Here is an 18,540-nt window from a genome sequence, read left to right on the forward strand (position 1 = left end):
GCGGTGTCTCTCAAAGGTCCTCTATAGGGTCTTCGTGAGGCCCAAGCCTACACCTCGCTCAGTTCCGGAAGTGACGTCTCCCAGAGGGGCCGGAAGTGGCAGTGGAGGGAGGGAAGATGGCGGAGGTGGTGAGTCCGGTGCCCGGGGCGGGGCGGAGGGAGCCAGGGGAGGTGGGTAGAGCCCGAGGCCCCCCAGTAGCCGACCCTGGCGCCGCGCTGTCTCCCCAGGGGGAGATAATCGAGGGCTGCCGCCTACCCGTGCTGCGGCGGAACCAGGACAACGAAGATGAGTGGCGTGAGTGACGTCGGGGGGCGGGGCTAAGGAACCTGAGGGCGAGGGGCGGGAGGGAGGCAACTGAACCCCCGGCATGGGGAGGGGCCTCTGGAATTATGGGGCGGGCGGGGCTCAGACACTCCGATAAAGGGGCGTGGCTCTTAGCTGCTCTGAGAGTTACAGGGCGGGGTCTGGAAAGGGGGTGGCACTTGTGATTGAAGGAGGCTTGGATGAGACCTTCCAAGTGCTGCAGTTTAGGAATCCGGCCTGGGGGTGGAGTTCAGGTCGTGAAAGGGTGGAGTCTCATGGCCTGGCCCGTCTAAGGCCCCTGCCTATGCTATTCCCATAGCACTGGCCGAGATCCTGAGCGTGAAGGACATCAGTGGCCGGAAGCTTTTCTACGTCCATTACATTGATTGTGAGTTCTGGGCCTAAGGTGGGGGCAGCAGGGTAGGGTTGGGGGACAGTCTTTGGCATTCCTTCCTGAGCCATCCCCACTGCTACAGTCAACAAACGTCTGGATGAATGGGTGACGCACGAGCGGCTGGACCTAAAGAAGATCCAGTTCCCCAAGAAAGAGGCCAAGACCCCCACCAAGAACGGACTTCCTGGGTCCCGTCCCGGCTCTCCAGAGAGAGAGGTGGTGAGTAGGTCCCCCACTTCACCTCTTCTCTCCTGCCTCCTGTTTCTCTTATCTGTTGGCATTTAGGGGCTCCTGGATGGGCAGGAGACAGCATCCTCTTACCCTGACTTCAGCTTGCAAAAGATCGGGGCCAAATTTCATATGTAGCTCCCAGAGTCCAGTAGTTAGTCCTGTGTCCTTCAGAAGGCAGAGGGTGGGGTTTCATAATTTTGAGCTGAGGGGCCCCTTTTCCCCTTCCCCATCCCACTGCCATCCCCGCCCCAGAGGAAGACCCTGGACCTATCTCTACAGCCGGCCTCGGCCCAGGCCAGCGGGAAGACCTTGCCAATCCCGGTCCAGATCACACTCCGCTTCAACCTGCCCAAGGAGCGGGAGGCCATTCCCGGTGGCGAGCCTGACCAGCCGCTCTCCTCCAGCTCCTGCCTGCAGCCCAACCACCGCTCAACGGTACCCTCAGCAATTCCAGGGACCTTGCTTTCTTCTCAGGTCCCGCCTTCTCTACCTTCTGACCCACCTTTGTTGGTTTCTCTCTGCAGAAACGGAAGGTGGAGGTGGTTTCACCAGCAACTCCAGTGCCCAGCGAGACAGCCCCAGCTTCGGTTTTTCCCCAGGTGAGTTCTCCAAACTATTTCTTGTTCCTTTCCTCTCTTCTACCTTCTGGTGGCCCTTTTCAGGCTTATCTCACAGTCATCCCTTCTTTTCCTGCTATCTCATCTGCAGAATGGAGCAGCACGTAGGGCAGTGGCAGCCCAGCCAGGACGGAAGCGAAAATCAAATTGTCTGGGCACTGATGAGGTGGGTCTGGGGAGCAGCAGAAGGGAGCTGTGTGAAAAGGAAGGGATGCAGGAAGGGTGGAGAGTTATTTAGTGATGAGTTTAAAAATGAAGGGGTGGTGGGCATGGGCAGGGCTAGTGTTGGTAGGATCAGGAGCCAGGCAGAACATGGTTCAAATGAATCATTGGGGCCGGGCGCCATGGTGCACACCTGTAATCCCAGCACTTTGGGAGGCCAAGGCGGGTGGATCCCCTGAGGTCAGGAGTTTGAGACCAGCCTGGCCAACATGGCAAAACCTCATCTCTACTAAAAGTAAAAAAATTGGTTGGGCTCAGTGGCTCATACCTGTAATCCCAACTCTTTGAGAGGCTAAGGTGGGTGGATCATGAGGTCAAGAGATTGAGACCATCCTGGCTAACATGGTGGTGAAACATGGTGAAACCCCATCTCTACTAAAAATAAAAAATTAGCTGGGCCTGGTGGCACACGCCTGTAATCCCAGCTACTTGGGAGGCTGAGGCAGAAGAAATGCTTGAACCCAGGAGGTGGAGGTTGCAGTGACCTGAGATCACACCACTGGCACTCCAGCCTGGGAAAAAAGTGAGACTTTGTCTCACAAAAAAAAAAAAAAAAAAAAAAAGAGACAGACATAGTGGCAGGCACCTGTAATCCCAGCTACCCCGGAGGCTGAGGCAGGAGAATCGCTTGAACCCCAGAGGTGAAGGTTGCAGCGAGCCAAGATTGCACCACTGCACCCCATCCTGGGCGACAGAGTGAGACTCCGTTTCCAAAATGGTCATTGGGTGATCTTTTCCACATCATCAGTCCCTTAGGGTTTCAGGTTTTATGTCTGGAAATTGGGGATCATGGTACCTCCCCTATAGAGTTGCTGTTAGGCTTGAGGGAAACCTGTTGAAGGGTTGTGAGCTGTGGTGTCCTGCTGAGCTGTTTCTTCTAACCTGGTGTCTTCCACTCATCCCGGGCAGGACTCTCAGGACAGCTCAGATGGAATACCATCGGCACCACGCATGACTGGCAGCCTGGTGTCTGACCGGAGCCACGACGACATCGTCACCCGGATGAAGAACATTGAGTGTATCGAGCTGGGCCGGCACCGCCTCAAGCCGTGGTACTTTTCCCCGTACCCACAGGAGCTCACCACATTACCCGTCCTCTACCTGTGCGAGTTCTGCCTCAAGTATGGCCGTAGCCTCAAGTGTCTTCAGCGTCACTTGGTATGAGGGGTCCAGGGAGGCTGCCTTCCCAGCATCCTCCACCTTGCCGTCGTCCCTGATCCTCCTGTTTTCCCCAGACCAAGTGTGACCTACGACATCCTCCAGGCAATGAGATTTACCGCAAAGGCACCATCTCCTTCTTTGAGATTGATGGACGTAAGAACAAGGTTAGTGCCTGAGAGGCAGTGGGGCTGTGGGGTAAGTCAAATGACAGTTTCTTCTTGCTCAGGAAAACTGACCAGTCGAGCCAACAGATGGGTTCAGCCCATTTTTATTGAGTTCCTGCTGTCTGGCGGGTGCCAGGAATGAGACAGTCTCTGTTCTCTGACAGCTTACAGTCCATGGGGAGACAGACATACCAACAACCGCTTAGATTCCATGTCATGTCATGAAACAGAGAGTAGGTTAGCAGGACCCAAAGGAGTTGGTCAGCAGAGCTTCACAGAGGTTAACTTTGAGCCTCGACGTGGATGATAAAGTGGCTGAGGGAATTTCTTGCAGTGGCATTCTGAGGAGTAGGCATGGATGCACAGAGATGGTCTTTGTGAAACACAAAGATCATGCTGGCTGAGAGGCAGAGAAGGGAGGATGAGGGAAGGCTCTTACGAGGGACAGAGCTCAGGTGATGAAGATGCTGCGTTAACTACCATTCTGTAATTATTAATGTGGATCTGGGCATCCAAGTGGCAGTACCCAGCAGCAGGTGGTTAAAAAGCAATTTCTGGCTGGGCACAGTGACTCACACCTGTAACCCCAGCACTTTGGGAGGCCGAGGTGGGCCAATCACTGGAGCCCAGAATTTTAAGACCAGCCTGGGCAACGTGGAGAAACCCCATCTCTGCTAAAAATTTTAAAAAAAATTGGCTGGGTGCAGTGGCTCACCCTGGAATCCCAGCACTTTGGGAGGACAAGGCGAATGGATCACAAGGTCAGGAGATTGAGACCATCCTGGCCAACATGGTAAAACCTTGTCTCTACTAAAAATACAAAATTAGCTTGGTGGCATTTTCCTGTAATCCCAGCTACTCCAGAGGCTGAAGCAGGAGAATTGCTTGAACCAGGGAGTCAGAGGTTGCAGCGAGCCAAGAATGCACCACTGCACTCCAATCTGGCGACAGAGCAAGACTCTGTCTCAAAAATAAATCGATAATAAAAGAGCCAAGTGTGATGGTGCACATCTGTAGTTCCAGGCACTCAGGAGGCTGAGTTGGGAGAATCACCTGAGCCTGGGAAGTCAAGGCTGCAGTGAGCCATGATTGCACCACTGCACTCCAGCCTGGGTGATAGGAGTGAGACCCTGTCTCAAAAAAAAAAAAAAAATCAACCCACAGTGTCTGAAATGCAGTAGTTGTGTGCAGAAATAGAGCAGCATGATTCATAATTTTGCTGGGGTAACCCCTAAGGCAGTTATTTTGTTAAATTCCAGAATTCTTTAACTGTCATAGAATTGGAGATCAGTTCCCAGGAGGTGTGACTATGGATGTAGAATGTTAGGGTTTTTAGCAGCTGGACTCCCAAGATTGTCCGATAGGGAGAGCTTCTCTCAGAAGCTGTGGTTGGAGTCTGCCTTTGGACACATTAATTTGTTGACAGCTGTCCAGCACTTTGGGACGCCAAGGTGAGCAGTTCATGAGGTCAAGAGATGACACCGTCTTGACCAACATGGTGAAACCCCGTCTCTACTAAAAATACAAAAATTAGCCAGGCATGGTGGTGCGTGCCTGTAGTCCCAGCTACAGTGGAGGCCGAGGCAGGAGAATCACTTGAACCCAGGACGTGGAAGTTGCAGTGAGCTGAGAGCATGCCACTGCCCTCCAGCCTGGGCAACAGAGTGAGACTCCATCTCAAACAAACAAAAAAACAAAAATGTTAAGGGGCAGTTGGAGTCTCCGGGCCAGGCTTAGATCGAGGTGTGCCAAGCAAGGCCGGGAAAATTGTCGGACTCAGCAGGGAGGCAGTCAGACACCATCACACCTCTGGTGCGCAGGCTTTTCAGCACTGAGGAGCAGCCCTGCCTCAGCTGCGGGCTGGTGGAATGGATCAGGCCCCACCAGGGAGTTCCACCAGCGAGGAACACTCATCACCTGTCGGCCTGGGGCACAGCACAAACGGTGAAGCTTCTGGTCGACCCGGAACCACTGGCCAGGCTCAAGGCAGGGTACCCAGAGTGGTGATAAGCCTTTTCTCTTGCAGAGTTATTCCCAGAACCTGTGTCTTTTGGCCAAATGTTTCCTTGACCATAAGACGTTGTACTATGACACAGACCCTTTCCTCTTCTACGTCATGACGGAGTACGACTGCAAGGGCTTCCACATTGTGGGCTACTTCTCTAAGGTCAGTGCCCACCCAGGCTGTCCCTGTGCCCTGTCCTGAGCCAGGTCCCTTTCCTCACACTGACCTGTCTCCCTTTTCCAGGAGAAGGAGTCAACAGAAGACTACAACGTGGCCTGCATCCTCACGCTGCCTCCCTACCAGCGCCGGGGCTACGGCAAGCTGCTGATCGAGTTCAGTGAGTATGTGTGCTGTGGCCAGGGGGTAGTGCGCCCGTCATCGGTACCTCACAGGCAGATGTGCCGGGCTACTGTGATTCCCAACCCTGGCTGTGCAGCCCAGTCTCTAGGGCAGCCAGCCAGGAATAACGGTGGCACTCTACTGGGGTTCTCTCCATTCAGGCTGACTGCCCTGCTCATCTGGGATAGGTTCTCAGCCCTACACTTTGCTCCTTGGCCAAGGTTCTAAGTGCCACTCAACTGACTTACATGCTTCTGTCTGGGGCCATGGGCAGGTCAGTGAGCTCCTGGTGCTCATGTATCTGGTAACATGTGCCATGATACAGGTCCTTGGGCAAGGACCAGTGGTTAATGTCCCCAGTTTTCCCCTGAGCCTGGCAGGCAGGTATACAAAATGCTGTTTACAAATAGAGGTAAGCGTAGATTGCTCCTTGTGTTCAGTGAGGTCAATCTCTTAAAGCCAGAGGGACTCTGACCTACATCACACATGGGCCCTTCAGCGTCCTCCCCAACCCTGAGGCCCCCTTCTCCTTCCCAGCCTCTTACTCTCCATCACCCCCCATTCTGTCTACCTCACCACTCACCAAACCCTTGGAATAACCAAGCTCTGACCTAGGTGACAGAAGTCCTAGCTGTTTTGCCTGGTGAAGACACAGAGGCTTTACCTGATCAAGGTTATGGTCCATTTGAGGAATTTTATTGGTTAAAGGATGCCCGGATGGGGTCACATCCTCAGGAACTTCTCAGCCTGGTAGCACGAGTGGATGCTTGAAGAAACTCAGTCTAAGTCCATCTTGGAGCTCAGACCGCAATGGAGATGGGATGTGGGTGGGATCACCAAGGGGCTAAGGTCCGTTATGAGGCTGGTTATAACTGAGGGTGAGGAAGGGCTTCTAGTAGTAACAAACATTCCAGGTCCCTGACTGGGGAGAATGAAGACCCTGCCAAAGAGATGTGAAGCCACTCAGGGCTGTGCAGGGTCTCAGGATCTCACTGGACACTGCTTCCCAGTGCTCAGCTGTCTGCACGAGTCGGAGGGAGCGAGCCACTGTCGGGGTCAGTTTCACTGGCTCTCAGGAATGGTCTCCCCGTCTTAGGAAGCACCTTCTCTCCTTGCATCCTCACAACCACCCAGTCAGGCCACTCAGGTCTTAGAGCAGCTCACACTTCCAAGATCCTAGGTAAGAGGACTGATTTGACTGAGAATTCAAGCCTCCTCAGGCCTGGATCAGAGATGGGAATCAGTCCCTACTTCCTTCCTCACATGACACCAAGCCTGGGATGGCAAAGGAAAATTGGAGGCACTTTCTTCCCATGAGCCATTTTCCCTGCATCCCCTGCCCATAAGCCTTCACTGGCTTTTGGTCTCCCTTGTGCTTGACTACAGCTGTTCCTCTCAGTTCCCTCACACCCTCCACTGTGCTCAGCACACTGGGGAAGAGTGAATACATGATCATTAGTTCTTCCTGAGGGCACAGAAGTGCCAAGTGGCAGGGCCAATATGGGAACTAGGCAGCCTGCCTTGGTGACCTGTTCAAATGTTGCTTATGTTCATCTGTGACCTCTTACCCTCTCCTGCTCCATTGCTTTAGGCTATGAACTCTCCAAAGTGGAAGGGAAAACAGGGACCCCTGAGAAGCCCCTCTCAGACCTTGGCCTCCTATCCTATCGAAGTTACTGGTCCCAAACCATCCTCGAGATCCTGATGGGGCTGAAGTCCGAAAGCGGGGAGAGGCCACAGATCACCATCAAGTGAGCCTGGCCCCGCCGACCTGGGGGTGCATGGCATGGCCTGTCTGTTCCTGGGCTTTCTCACTCTCTCCTGGGGTTCCTGGGGACAAATGAAGGTTCTCAGGGGAACTGACCTTTGCCCTCCCACAGTGAGATCAGTGAAATCACCAGCATCAAGAAGGAGGATGTCATCTCCACTCTGCAGTACCTCAATCTCATCAACTACTACAAGGTAGGGAGGAAGGCAGGGGGAGACAGGTGTGTGGAATGCAGAGTGCAGGCCCCTGTGGGCTGACCACTTGCTGGTCTGTCTCCTCTGCCCAGGGCCAGTACATCCTCACACTATCAGAGGACATCGTGGACGGGCATGAGCGGGCCATGCTCAAGCGGCTCCTTCGCATCGACTCCAAGTGTCTGCACTTCACTCCCAAGGACTGGAGCAAGAGGGGGAAGTGGTGACCAGGCACTGCCCACTGCAGTAGCAAGACAGCAGCAGGACTGGGGCTGATAGCCCGCCCTGCCCTGTCCCCACTACAGCTCCCACAAAGCACTCTAAGGGAGATGGGGCTGAGGACAGCTCCAAAAGGAGGGGACAGGCCTAGCAGGGGCCCACTGGTGCCCAGCACCAAGGCGAGCTCAGGGCTCAGGCCAACTCCAAGGTCAGCTGGCTACAGGCCCAGGCCTGCTCTGAACCAGGGACCAGAGGGAGCCAGGCAGCTGTGTACAGTGAGATGGGGGGTGGGGGAGCTCTGTACAGAGGGCTGGTATTGTAAAAATTTCTTTTGTAAAGTAGAAGTTTGGGGGTAGGGTGGGTGCTGGCTGCAAAAGATTCTGGCCTTTCTTAACCCCCATTGCCCCTGGCAATAAATTGTTTCTTTATGCCAGAGCCCTGCAGGGTTCTTGTGGGAAAGGGGCTCGTGCTGGCTTAGGGCCTGTAAGGCGCGCAGACTCAGGTGCTGTGAAGAGCTCCTTTATTGGGGTGATGGAATCAGTGGCTCCAAAGTGAAGAACTGGTTTACTGCTGTGAAGGAAGGGATCGCGGCTTTTAATTTCAAGCTCTGGTTCTCAGTCCTCGGGCACCTGTGCGTGAATCTGCAACAGGAGTCGCCTCTGCTGTTGGGCTTGTAAGACAGGGCGGCAGGCTGACCCCCCACACCCGGGGAACCACCCAGCTGTTCAGAATAACCCCTTCAGGACATGCGGGGAGCCGCGCTTCCCACGCACTACCCAGTAGAATCCTCCAGGCTCCATCTGCCCTACTGTGCTCCCCAGCCCGTGTTCCAAAACTCCATCCAGGGCAAGATCCAGAAAGGGGGCTCCTTGTGTACTCACCGCTGCTGCGAGGCTGGGCCAAGTTAAGGCCCCACGCACTTTGGCATCCGGGCCAGGGATAGTCTCCAGGCCCCACAGGGTGAAGCGGCTGAAGTTGGCAGTGGCTCCGATAAAGCGGTCCTGGGGAAGGGGCCGGCTCAGCATCGGGAATGCAGCTCCCGCCCGCACCCACTTCCTACCCTATCCCTTTGCTCACGAAGTCCCGCTCCAGCGGCTCCTCTTCTTGGTCATAAGTCCCGGAATCTCGCGAGGGGTCCGGCTTCCCCATCAACCCCTCCTCTTCCGTCACCATCACGTATCCCACGACGCCGGGCGGCAGCGCCACCTCCTCGCCCCGCAGACTGCGGCCCCGAAACGAGACTTCGAGACCTGGAGCAGAAGGCGCAGGGCCTCAGGCAGGGACCCATGCTGGGCCCTGCGGGGCGAGCCCAGGGCTGCCCTCGCGCCGCCTGCGGGTGGACCTCGACCCCCAAAAACCCAGACGAGGAAGAGCGCGGGGGCTGCCGGGAGCCGTAGTCCGGCTGCAGCGCTCACCCTCAGGGCCCTGGCAGATGGCGGGCGTGAAGAAGCGCCCCACTGGGGCGGGCCCGTCCATCGCGACCTCGCAGGGCAGCAGGTGCAGTGTGGCGGGGGCGGCGTCGCGCAGCGTGGCAGGGCGCAAGTGGACGCGGTGCTTCTCGATTGCTGCCTCGTCGCTGCTCTCCATCCTCGCTCCAAGGCAACGTTGGTGCTCGCGGGCTGAGGCCGAAGCTGGCGCGGAAAGCGCGCAGGGCCTCTTGGGAAGCCGCCGCGGACCCTCACGGGAAGTGTAGTTCCCCCTACTCTCCACGCCTTCCCTGCAAGCCCTGCCTCCCTGGGTCCAAGTCCCAGGGTTTTCTCTTTTCTTTTTTCTTTTTTTTTGAGACGGAGTTTCGCTCTTGTTACCCAGGCTGGAGTGCAATGGCGCGATCTCGGCTCACTGCAACCTCCGCCTCCTGGGTTCAGTCAATTCTCCTGCCTCAGCCTCCTGAGTAGCTGGGATTACAGGCACACGCCACCATGCCCAGCTAATTTTTTGTATTTTTAGTAGAGACGGGGTTTCACCATGTTGACCAGGATGGTCTCGATCTCTCGACCTTGTGATCCACCCGCCTCGGCCTCCCAAAGTGCTGGGATTACAGGCGTCAGCCACTGCGCCAGGCTCTCTTTTCTTTTTTCCTTTCCTTTCCTCTTCTCTCTCTTCTCTTTTCCCCCCTCCCTTACCCTCCTCCCCTCCACTCTCTTCCCCTCCTCTCCCCTTCCTGTACCCTGGTTTTTTTTTTTTTTTTTTGGACACAGTCTCAATCTGCCTCCCAGGCTGGAGTGCAGTGGTGCAATCTCGGCTCGCTGCAATCTCTGCCTACTGGGTTCAGGGGATTCTCTTGCCTCAGCTGGGATTACAGGCACATGCCACCACGGCCAGCTAATTTTTTTTTGTTGTTGTTGTAGTATTTTTAGTAGAGACAGGGTTTCTCCATGTTGGTCAGGCTGGTCTTGAACTCCTGATCTAAGGTGATCCACCTGCCTTGGCCTTTCAAAGTGCTCAGATTACAGGCGTGAGCCACCATGCCTGGCCCAGATCATATTTTAAAATTAAGAAATGTACCTTGTTTTTAAGACATAATGGATGCTATTGCCCACTTAATATAGTACAGTCTAAATATAACTTTTGTATGCACTGGAAAACCAAAGAATTTGTGTGATTAATATCACAATAGTTTTATTGTGGTTGTCTGGAACCAAATCCCTACTGTCTCCAAGGTCTGCCTGTATACTACACGGTACTGTAGGTCTCTTGTAGTAGAGTATTCCCGGTTCCTGCTGTTTATGATGCCCTTGATAGTCACTTCACTTGTTCATATGCTATCATCATCCAATTCATGGTTGCTATTTTACATTTTTTTCTCTTTTCTTTTTAGTTGACACGTAACACTTGTACATATTTGTGGAATTAGAGTGAAATTTCAGTGTGTATGCAATGTGTAATGATCAAATCAGGGTGATTAGCATATTCATCACCTTGGACATATATCCTTTCTTTGCGTTGTCAACATTCAGAATCCTCTCTTCTAGTTTTTGAAAATATACACTAAATGATTGTTCTTGTTTATTTATTTATTTATTTATTTTTCTTTATCATGGGCGGTGTCTCACCTCGAGACGGACCGCCCACTGCTCCCAAGATCCAACTACCAGCTTTTTACACTAAATTATTGTTAATCATATCCACCCTACAGTGATAATTAGCGCTAGAGTTTCCTCCTCCCACCTAACTGTAACTTTGTATTTATTGGCTTCCTATCCCTGCCCTCCCCTCCGCTACCTTTCCCAGCCTCTAATTATCCCAATTCTACTCTCTACTTTAATGAGCTCAGATTTTTTTAGCTCTCAGATATGAGTGAGAACATGTGCTATTTATATTTCTGTACCTGACTTATTTCAGTGAACATAATGTCCTCCCGGCTCCACCATGTTGTGACAAATGACAGGATTGCCTTCTTTTCATGGCTAAATGCTACTCCACAGTCCATATGTACTACATTTTCTTTACCCATTCATCTGCTGATGGACATTTGGGTTGATTCCATCTCTTGGTTATTGTAAATAGAGCTTCAATAAACATGGGGGTGCAGGTATGTTTTATATATATATATAAAATACATATTGTTCATTATATATTACATATAATTATAGTTATATAATGTAATATACATATTATATGTTATATATGTTATATATTATAATGTATAGTATATATTTTGTATATATAAATATATAATAAATGCAGATAAATATATTTAACTTATATAATATATATTATAAATTATGATTTATGTGTATATATGTAAATTGTTGTATATCATAATTTATATATGATATACAATGTATTATAATTATATAATTTATATATGATATACAGTATATTATAATGTATAACACATGTAATATAGAATAGATAACATGTAATATAAATAGATAATAGATAAAACAAATATATACTATATAGTTCTGAGACAAGTTCTTGCTCTGTCACCTAGGCTGGATGCAGTGGTGTGATCATGGCTTGACCTCCTGAGTTCAAGTGATCCTCCTGCCTCAGCTAGGACTACAGGTGCACATCACTGCACCTGCTTAATCTTTAAACTTATCTTCAACATATTGATGTCAGTTTCTTTGGATAATATCCAGTGATGGGATTGCTGGATCGTATCATAGTACAACTTTTAGTTTTGTTTTTGAGGAACTTCTATACAGTTTTTCCTAGTGGCTGTACTATTTACATTTCCACCAAGAGTGTATGAGTGCCCCTTTGTCTACATTATCACCAGCATTTGATACTTTTTGCCTTTTTGATGATAGCCATTCTGACTGAGGTAAGATGGTATCTCATTGTGGTTTCAATTTGCATTTTCCTGATACTTAGTGATGTTGACAATTTTTTCATATACTTTTTGGCCATGTGTATATCTTTTAAGAAATGTCTGTTCAGATCATTTGCCACTTTTTCAATCGGATTGTTTGGTTTATTTTGCTGTTGAGTTGTTTGAGTTTTTTGTAGATTCTCAATATCAGCTCCTTTTTCAATGAATTTGGAAATATTTTCTCCCATTCTACAAGTTGTTTCTTCACTTTGTTGATTGTTTCTTTTTCTGTACGGAAGTTCTTTAATTTGATATAGTCCCATTTATCTATTTTTGTTTTTGTTTACTGTGCTTTTCTTTCTTTTTTTTTTTTTGAGACAGAGCCAATTCTTGCTCTGTTACCTGGGCTGGAGTGCAGTGGTGCAATCTTGGCTGGTTACAACCTCTGCCTCCTGGGTTCAAGTGATTCTCCCACCTCAGCCTCCTGAGTAGCTGGGATCACAGGTGCATGCCATCATGCCCAGCTAATTTTTGTATTTTTAGTAGAGAGAGAGTCTTGCCATGTTGGCCAGGCTGGCCTCAAACTCCTCACATCAAGTGATCCACCTGCTGAAGTGCTGGGGTTACAGGCATGAGCCACCATGCCTGGCCCTTTGCTGTACTTTTGGAATTTTACACACAAAATCTTTTCCTAAACCAGTATCTTGAAGCATTATGCCATATTTTCTTGAAGTAGTTTTACAGTTTTGGGTTTTATATCTAAGTGCTTAATTCATTGAGTTAATTTTTTTATATAGCGAGAGACAGACGTCTGGATTAATTCTGCATATGAATATCCAAAATGAATATTTTCCCATTGAAAAGGGTGTCCTTTTCCTACTGTATGTTCTTGGCACCTTTGTTGAAAATCATGTGGCCGTGGCCGGGCATGGTGGCTCATGCCTGTAATCCCAGCACTTTGGGAGGCAGAGGTGGGCGGATCACGAGATCAAGAGATCGAGACCAAGCTGGCCAACATGGGGAAACCCTGTCTCTACTAAAAATATAAAAATTATCTGGGAATGGTGGTGCATGCCTGTAGTCCCAGCTACTTGGGAGGCTGAGGCAGGAGAATCACTTGAACCCAGGAGGCAGAAGTTGCAGTGAGCCAAGATTGCACCACTGCACTCCAGTTTGGCGACAGAACCAGACTGCATCTCAAAAAAAAAAGAAAAAGAAAAAATCATATGGCTGTAAATATTTGGATTTATTTCTGGGTTCTCTATTCTGTTCCATTGGTCTATATGTCTGTACTTATACCAGTACCCTTCTCTTTTGATTACTATAGTTTTGTAGTACATTTTGGGTTTTGTTTTTTTGAGATGTGTAGTCGCAGTTCAGTGGTGCGATCTTAGCTCACTGGAGCCTCTGACTCCCAGGTTCTCCTATCTCAGCCTCCCAAGTAGCTGGGATTACAGGCATGCGCCACCACACCTGGCTAATTTTGTATTTTTAGTAGAAGCGGGGTTTTACGACATTGGCCAGGCTGGTCTCAAGCTCCTGACCTCATGTGATCCACTCACCTTGGTCTCCCAAAGTGTTGAAATTACAGATATGAGCCACTTTCCCCAGCCACTTTGTAGTATATTTTGAAGTCAGCAGCCAGGCATAGTGACTCACACCTGTAATCCTGGAACTTTGGGAGATCGAGGTGGAAGGATCACTTGAAGCCAGGCGTTCACAACCACCCTGGGCAGCAAAGCAAGACCCTATCTCCATGAAAAGAAAAAATTATCTGGGCATGGTGTGCTATTAGTTCCAGCTACTTGGGAGGCTGAGGTGGGAGGATTGCTTGAGTCCAGGAGTTTAAGGCTGCAATAAGCCATAATCATGCCAATGCACTTCAGCCTGGGTGACAGAGTGAGACCCAATCTTTTTTTTTTTTTTTGAGACGGAGTTTCGCTCTTGTTACCCAGGCTGGAGTGCAATGGCGCGATCTCGGCTCACCACAACCTCCGCCTCCTGGGTTCAGGCAATTCTCCTACCTCAGCCTCCTGAGTAGCTGGGATTACAGGCACGCACCACCATGCCCAGCTAATTTTTTTGTATTTTTAGTAGAGACGGGGTTTCACCATGTTGACCAGGATGGTCTCGATCTCTCGACCTCGTGATCCACCCGCCTCGGCCTCCCAAAGTGCTGGGATTACAGGCTTGAGCCACCGCGCCCGGCCGAGACCCAATCTTAAAATAACAATAATAATAATAATGAAGCAGGATATTTTCCTGACCCCTTTGTAGGTGGGAACTGGAGTGTATGGGTGCTAGAACTAGCTGACTGCTTCAGTGCCGGCAAGGGCAGACTCCACTCAGTTGTGCTGCATTTCACCCCTCACGGGAGGGGAGTGCAGGTGAGTGGGTGCAGGAGCCAGGGCGAGTGCTTTTGAGTGTGGGCAGGAGCAACACTTCAGGCGGGCCCTGCAGCAGTATCTAGGGGTGGTGCCTGAGAGCCCTGAAGCCCCAGAAGGAGTGTTACAGTGCCCTTTATAGCTTTGCTGTTGACAGACAGCTTAAGTATTAACAGCTCAATGGAGGGTCGTTGTGACAGCCTTTCGCACCCACGTTCTCAGTGCCTGAGTTCTTGTCCACTGTCCAGGAGGGATGAGGTAGCATAAACAAACTGGAGATGGTAAATGCAGGGGATTTTGTTGCTGATAAAAGTGGCTCTCAGTGGGAAGGGGAGCTGAAAAGGGATGGAGCAGGAAAGTTAATCTTCCCCTGGAGTCTGTCTGTCCCCGGCTGGTCTCCTCTCTGAAGCTACACCATTGAGCTGTCCCTCTGAAGTCAAGCTACTTCTCTCCAATGTCCAGCTGTAGTCTCTGATGTTGCCAGCTGAGTCTGGGGTTTTTATGGGCACAGAATTAGGGGTAGGAAGGCCATGGCTGGTTTTGGAAAAGGCAACATTTGAGCAGGAAAATAGGGATGTATTTTCTCACTTTGGGCTATGGTATTAGGCTTTTTGGCTTGAGAGTGGGGCCCCTACTGCGGACCCGCTGTTGTCTTCTCAGAATCTCCATGCCTCCTGTCCCTATCAATAATAAAATCAGATAGTGTGCTGCCTCCAGCTTTGTTTCTTTTGCTCATGGTTGCTTTGGCTATTGGGGGTCTTTTGTGATTCCATATGAAGTTTAGGTTTGTTTTTCTATTTCTGTGAAGAATATAATTGGTATTTTGATAGGGATTCTATTGAATCTGTAGATTGCTTTGGATAGTATGGTCATTTTCACAATATTAATTCTTCTAATCTATGAACATAGGATGTCTTTCCATTTTCGTGTGTGCTCTCTTAAATTTCTTTCATCGCTATGTGCTTGCATGGCTTCTGATGAAAAGTCTGAAGTAATTCTTATACTTTTTCTTCTGTAAGTAAGGCATTTTCTCCCTGTGGCTTCTGTGAAGAATTTCTCTTTGTCTTTGGTTTTCTGATGTTTGAATATTAATGTGCCTAGACATAGATTTAAAAATTTTTCTAATTTAAATTAAAAAATTTTTTCCAATTAAAAACATTGTGTTAAAATGCACATAACAATTTAGCAACAGGGCACAACAACAGTCAGAACCAGAGGAAAAAAGTCACAATAGCTGATAAAAAGGTTGAAGGAGAGAGCCATCATCTCAGGCCTTTTTTTTAATACAGAAGTCTGCTTTTCTATCCTATATTCTCCCAATGAGGCCTTTTTAAAGGGAGAAAGAGCTGAAAGCAGTGAGATAAAAGTTGAACCTCTGAGACATAAATCTAAGACATTTTAAAAGAAACCAGCTAGAGCATTAAAAGCAAAATTTCCAGTAATTTAACATATCAACACCTTAAGACAACCTGTTTCCAATATATAGACTATTCTCTAGAAAGTCTGGGGTTTTCCTTCAGCTTAATCATACACAAAATTCTCCCTCACAAACCCCATCACGGCCCACACAGATCATCTGCAACATGCTTGGACTTTCTAACTTGTCTTATACTACCCCTTCCTTAAATAACTAATCATTTTACTATAGGATAAGAATATACTACACAAAATCCCTCCTCATATAAAATCACTCTTTCTCTGTATCCTTCCTTGCAAACAAAAAATACGTCTATCCATAACATTCTTCATATCTCTTTTCTTTCCTTTTTTCTTTCTTTCTTTTTTTTTTTTTAAGACAGAGCCTCACTTTGTCATCCAGCCTGGAGTGCAGTGGCACAATCTCAGCTCACTGCAACCTCCATCTCCCAGGTACAAGTGATTCTCGCTTCAGCCTTCTGAGTAGCTGGGACCACAGGCACATACCACCATGCCAGGCTAATTTGTATTTTTAGTAGAGATGGGGTTTTACCATATTGGCAAGGCTGGTCCTGAACTCCTGACTTCTTGATCCGCCCGCCTCAGCCTCCCAAAGTGCCAGGACTATAGGTGTGAGCTACTGTGCCCGGCCTCATATCTCTCTTTTCTACTTACTGGTTCCTTCATATTTTGAACCTCCCTTTTAATAACTTCCAAATTAGACAAAAATTATTCTTTTTCCCAATAAAAAACGCACTTTCTTTGGCACATTTTTTGTAAATCTAGAGAGCAAGAAATTCTGAACTGCCCTTCAGACACTGACATTCTATAGATAAGAACCATTTGACAACTTTAAGATTTTCAACTATACAAAAGCTCACTGTTTTAAAGCCATCCTAACCATTCTAAAAGCTACAAACATCATAGGTTTATCTAGGTAAAAATCTTAAAGTTAAATTTTAGAAGACATAAAATTCCTTTCAAAATAATTAGTCTTATTTTTTAATTTATGAGTTCTATTTTATTTGTAAGCCAATTTGATAGCATGCTAAATACAACACACATCACACAAATGAAGAGACCTACGCAAGACAGATGAATCCAATTACTTACAAAATTCAGACCTGTCTACCTCAAGAAATTTTGTTTGCCCAGATATGTAGGGAAGACAGGAAGAGGCAGGAAAGGGGACCCTGTAGCATCAAATAAGGAAGGGAGGAGGTAAACCATGTTGCTCTGGTAGCTCAGAGTCCTTGAGCCACCAAAGAAAAATGTTTGGATGGCCACTTGTCTACCACTGCAAAAAGCTGTCTGTTGGGTCATGGGTCCAGGAGACTGAGTAATTTTACTTGAGCAAGGTGGCTCATTGGGACATACGGAAGAAGGTTAGTTTTAAGATTGATGGGGAGCTTTTTCCCTCATTTGTTGGGGATGGTTAGGACATTCTCATTATAAATGGTCCTTTTGTTTATGGTAGGCACACTGATTCTGGACCAGGAGCCAGTGAGTTGCCGATCTTGTGACACTTTCTCCGGATTGCTAATTGCAAGGTGGCAGGGGGCTTAAAGTAATGGTTAATGATTGCACTTTTTGGCTATTTCTTTTCTTTTTTGAGACAGGGTTTTACTCTAGTTCCCCAGTCTGGAGTTGCAGTGGCATGATCTCAGCTTACTGCAGCCTCCTGAGCTCGGGTGATTCTCCCCATCTCAGCCTCCTGAATAGCTGGGACCACAGGCACATACCACCATGCAGAACTAATTTTTCCTATTTTTAGTAGAGACAGAGTTTCGTCATGTTGCTCAGGCTGGAGCTGTTTCTTTTGTCTTTTTTTTTTTTTGACTCTTTTGCCCTGTCCCTTTTATTGTAAATTTTAAAGATCACGTTTACATATTGGCTCATAGAGGTTTGAGGTTCCATTGGTACTTTTTGTAACTTCCTCCTAATTTCAGGGGCAAGTTGAGTAATAAAATGCATACCCAGGAGAGTTGGCCTTACTGGGGAGTCCAGGTCTGCATTAGTATATTTCCTGAGTGCCTCAACAAAACAACCCTGAAACAGAATGGGTTTTTCATTTTTTCCCTGAGTTACTTTTCTAACTTTGCCATAATTGGTTGGCTTAACTACGCTTTTTTATCCACCAATTTTTCCCATGGCACAGCAAGGAGACAATACTTGCAAGTCGTGGCAAATTACATTTTAAAATGTTGTTGACTTAACAAATTCTTCCATAAAATGTTCTAGATTCTCTGAAAACTGGCCTTTTTTTTTTTTTTTTTTTTTTGCATAAAGCCAAATCTGACATAGAAAATGACACATGTATTCTGAGTATTACCCCATTTCCATCAGCTACCTCCTGCAATGGACACAAGTTTTATTTTAGAGGTTGATATGGGGCCCCGCTATTGGTGGTACTGGTTGGGCTTACTACATTGGGAAGTGAGGAGTATAGACCGGGGCTAGCTGGATAAAGGTGGCTGATGACCTTGGGCCTCAGAACTGGGGTACTGAGGAGACTCCAGGAAAGATGTAGGCTTTCTAGGGGGAGCAGCTAGGAGGGGAACACTTAGGCATAGCTTCTTGGTTTCTGGAAGTAACATGAGCCATAAAAGGGCCATAAAAGCCTGTACATAAGAGACCTCCTCCCATTTTCCTTCTTTTCTACAGAATAAACCCAGTTGTAAAATAGCATTGCAATATATAGAACCAAATCTATATATTATGCCAAATCTCTTGGTTTTCTAATTTGTTTTGGACCCAAGTGGTGCTGCAATTATAAATGAATCTCTTTTTCTTTAAGTTGAATTTCAACTTGCTCCAACAGCCTAAAAGACACCCTAGTGGTGAGTATTCTGGGATGCTCAT

The 18,540-nt window shown here is 48.3% G+C and overlaps 2 protein-coding genes across 5 annotated transcripts; one reads left to right on the plus strand and one right to left on the minus strand.

The window, feature by feature from the left end:
• The first annotated feature begins 39 nt into the window (after positions 1-39).
• Positions 40-8,052, plus strand: KAT5 (lysine acetyltransferase 5). Of its 4 annotated transcripts, XM_003937706.3 has the most exons (14): positions 40-128; positions 228-294; positions 623-691; positions 780-916; positions 1,208-1,363; positions 1,453-1,527; positions 1,637-1,711; positions 2,677-2,925; positions 3,003-3,092; positions 5,119-5,259; positions 5,341-5,434; positions 7,028-7,187; positions 7,317-7,398; positions 7,491-8,052. In XM_003937706.3, exons 1-14 carry the CDS (start codon positions 117-119, stop codon positions 7,623-7,625), a joined length of 1,542 nt encoding a protein of 513 aa, XP_003937755.1. In that variant the 5' UTR covers positions 40-116; the 3' UTR covers positions 7,626-8,052. The 4 variants fall into 4 exon arrangements, with proteins under 4 accessions (XP_003937755.1, XP_003937754.1, XP_010346629.1 ...); XM_003937705.3 differs by lacking the exon at positions 1,208-1,363; XM_010348327.3 differs by having other exon boundaries at positions 117-294.
• Positions 8,053-8,120: 68 nt separating this feature from the next.
• Positions 8,121-9,297, minus strand: RNASEH2C (ribonuclease H2 subunit C). Its single transcript, XM_003937707.4, has 4 exons — positions 9,033-9,297; positions 8,695-8,867; positions 8,499-8,618; positions 8,121-8,258 (listed from the first exon to the last, which is right to left on the minus strand). Exons 1-4 carry the CDS (start codon positions 9,202-9,204, stop codon positions 8,232-8,234), a joined length of 492 nt encoding a protein of 163 aa, XP_003937756.1. The 5' UTR covers positions 9,205-9,297; the 3' UTR covers positions 8,121-8,231.
• Positions 9,298-18,540: the final 9,243 nt, after the last annotated feature.

Source organism: Saimiri boliviensis, chromosome 6 (assembly GCF_048565385.1).
Source record: "Saimiri boliviensis isolate mSaiBol1 chromosome 6, mSaiBol1.pri, whole genome shotgun sequence".
NCBI lineage: Eukaryota > Metazoa > Chordata > Mammalia > Primates > Cebidae > Saimiri > Saimiri boliviensis.

What these genes read in the sequence shown, in the direction of transcription:
- KAT5 (XM_010348327.3), top strand. Translation starts at nt 117, where the DNA reads ATGGCGGAGGTGGTGAGTCCGGTGCCCGGGGCGGGGCGGAGGGAGCCA. An exon ending in GGACAACGAAGATGAGTGGC is followed by an intron (nt 295 to 622) that starts GTGAGTGACGTC and finishes CTATTCCCATAG; the next exon opens with CACTGGCCGAGATCCTGAGC. An exon ending in GCTCTCCAGAGAGAGAGGTG is followed by an intron (nt 917 to 1,207) that starts GTGAGTAGGTCC and finishes CTATCTCTACAG; the next exon opens with CCGGCCTCGGCCCAGGCCAG.
- RNASEH2C (XM_003937707.4), bottom strand. Translation starts at nt 9,204, where the DNA reads ATGGAGAGCAGCGACGAGGCAGCAATCGAGAAGCACCGCGTCCACTTG. An exon ending in CATCTGCCAGGGCCCTGAGG is followed by an intron (nt 8,868 to 9,032) that starts GTGAGCGCTGCA and finishes CTTCTGCTCCAG; the next exon opens with GTCTCGAAGTCTCGTTTCGG. An exon ending in AGCCGCTGGAGCGGGACTTC is followed by an intron (nt 8,619 to 8,694) that starts GTGAGCAAAGGG and finishes CCCCTTCCCCAG; the next exon opens with GACCGCTTTATCGGAGCCAC.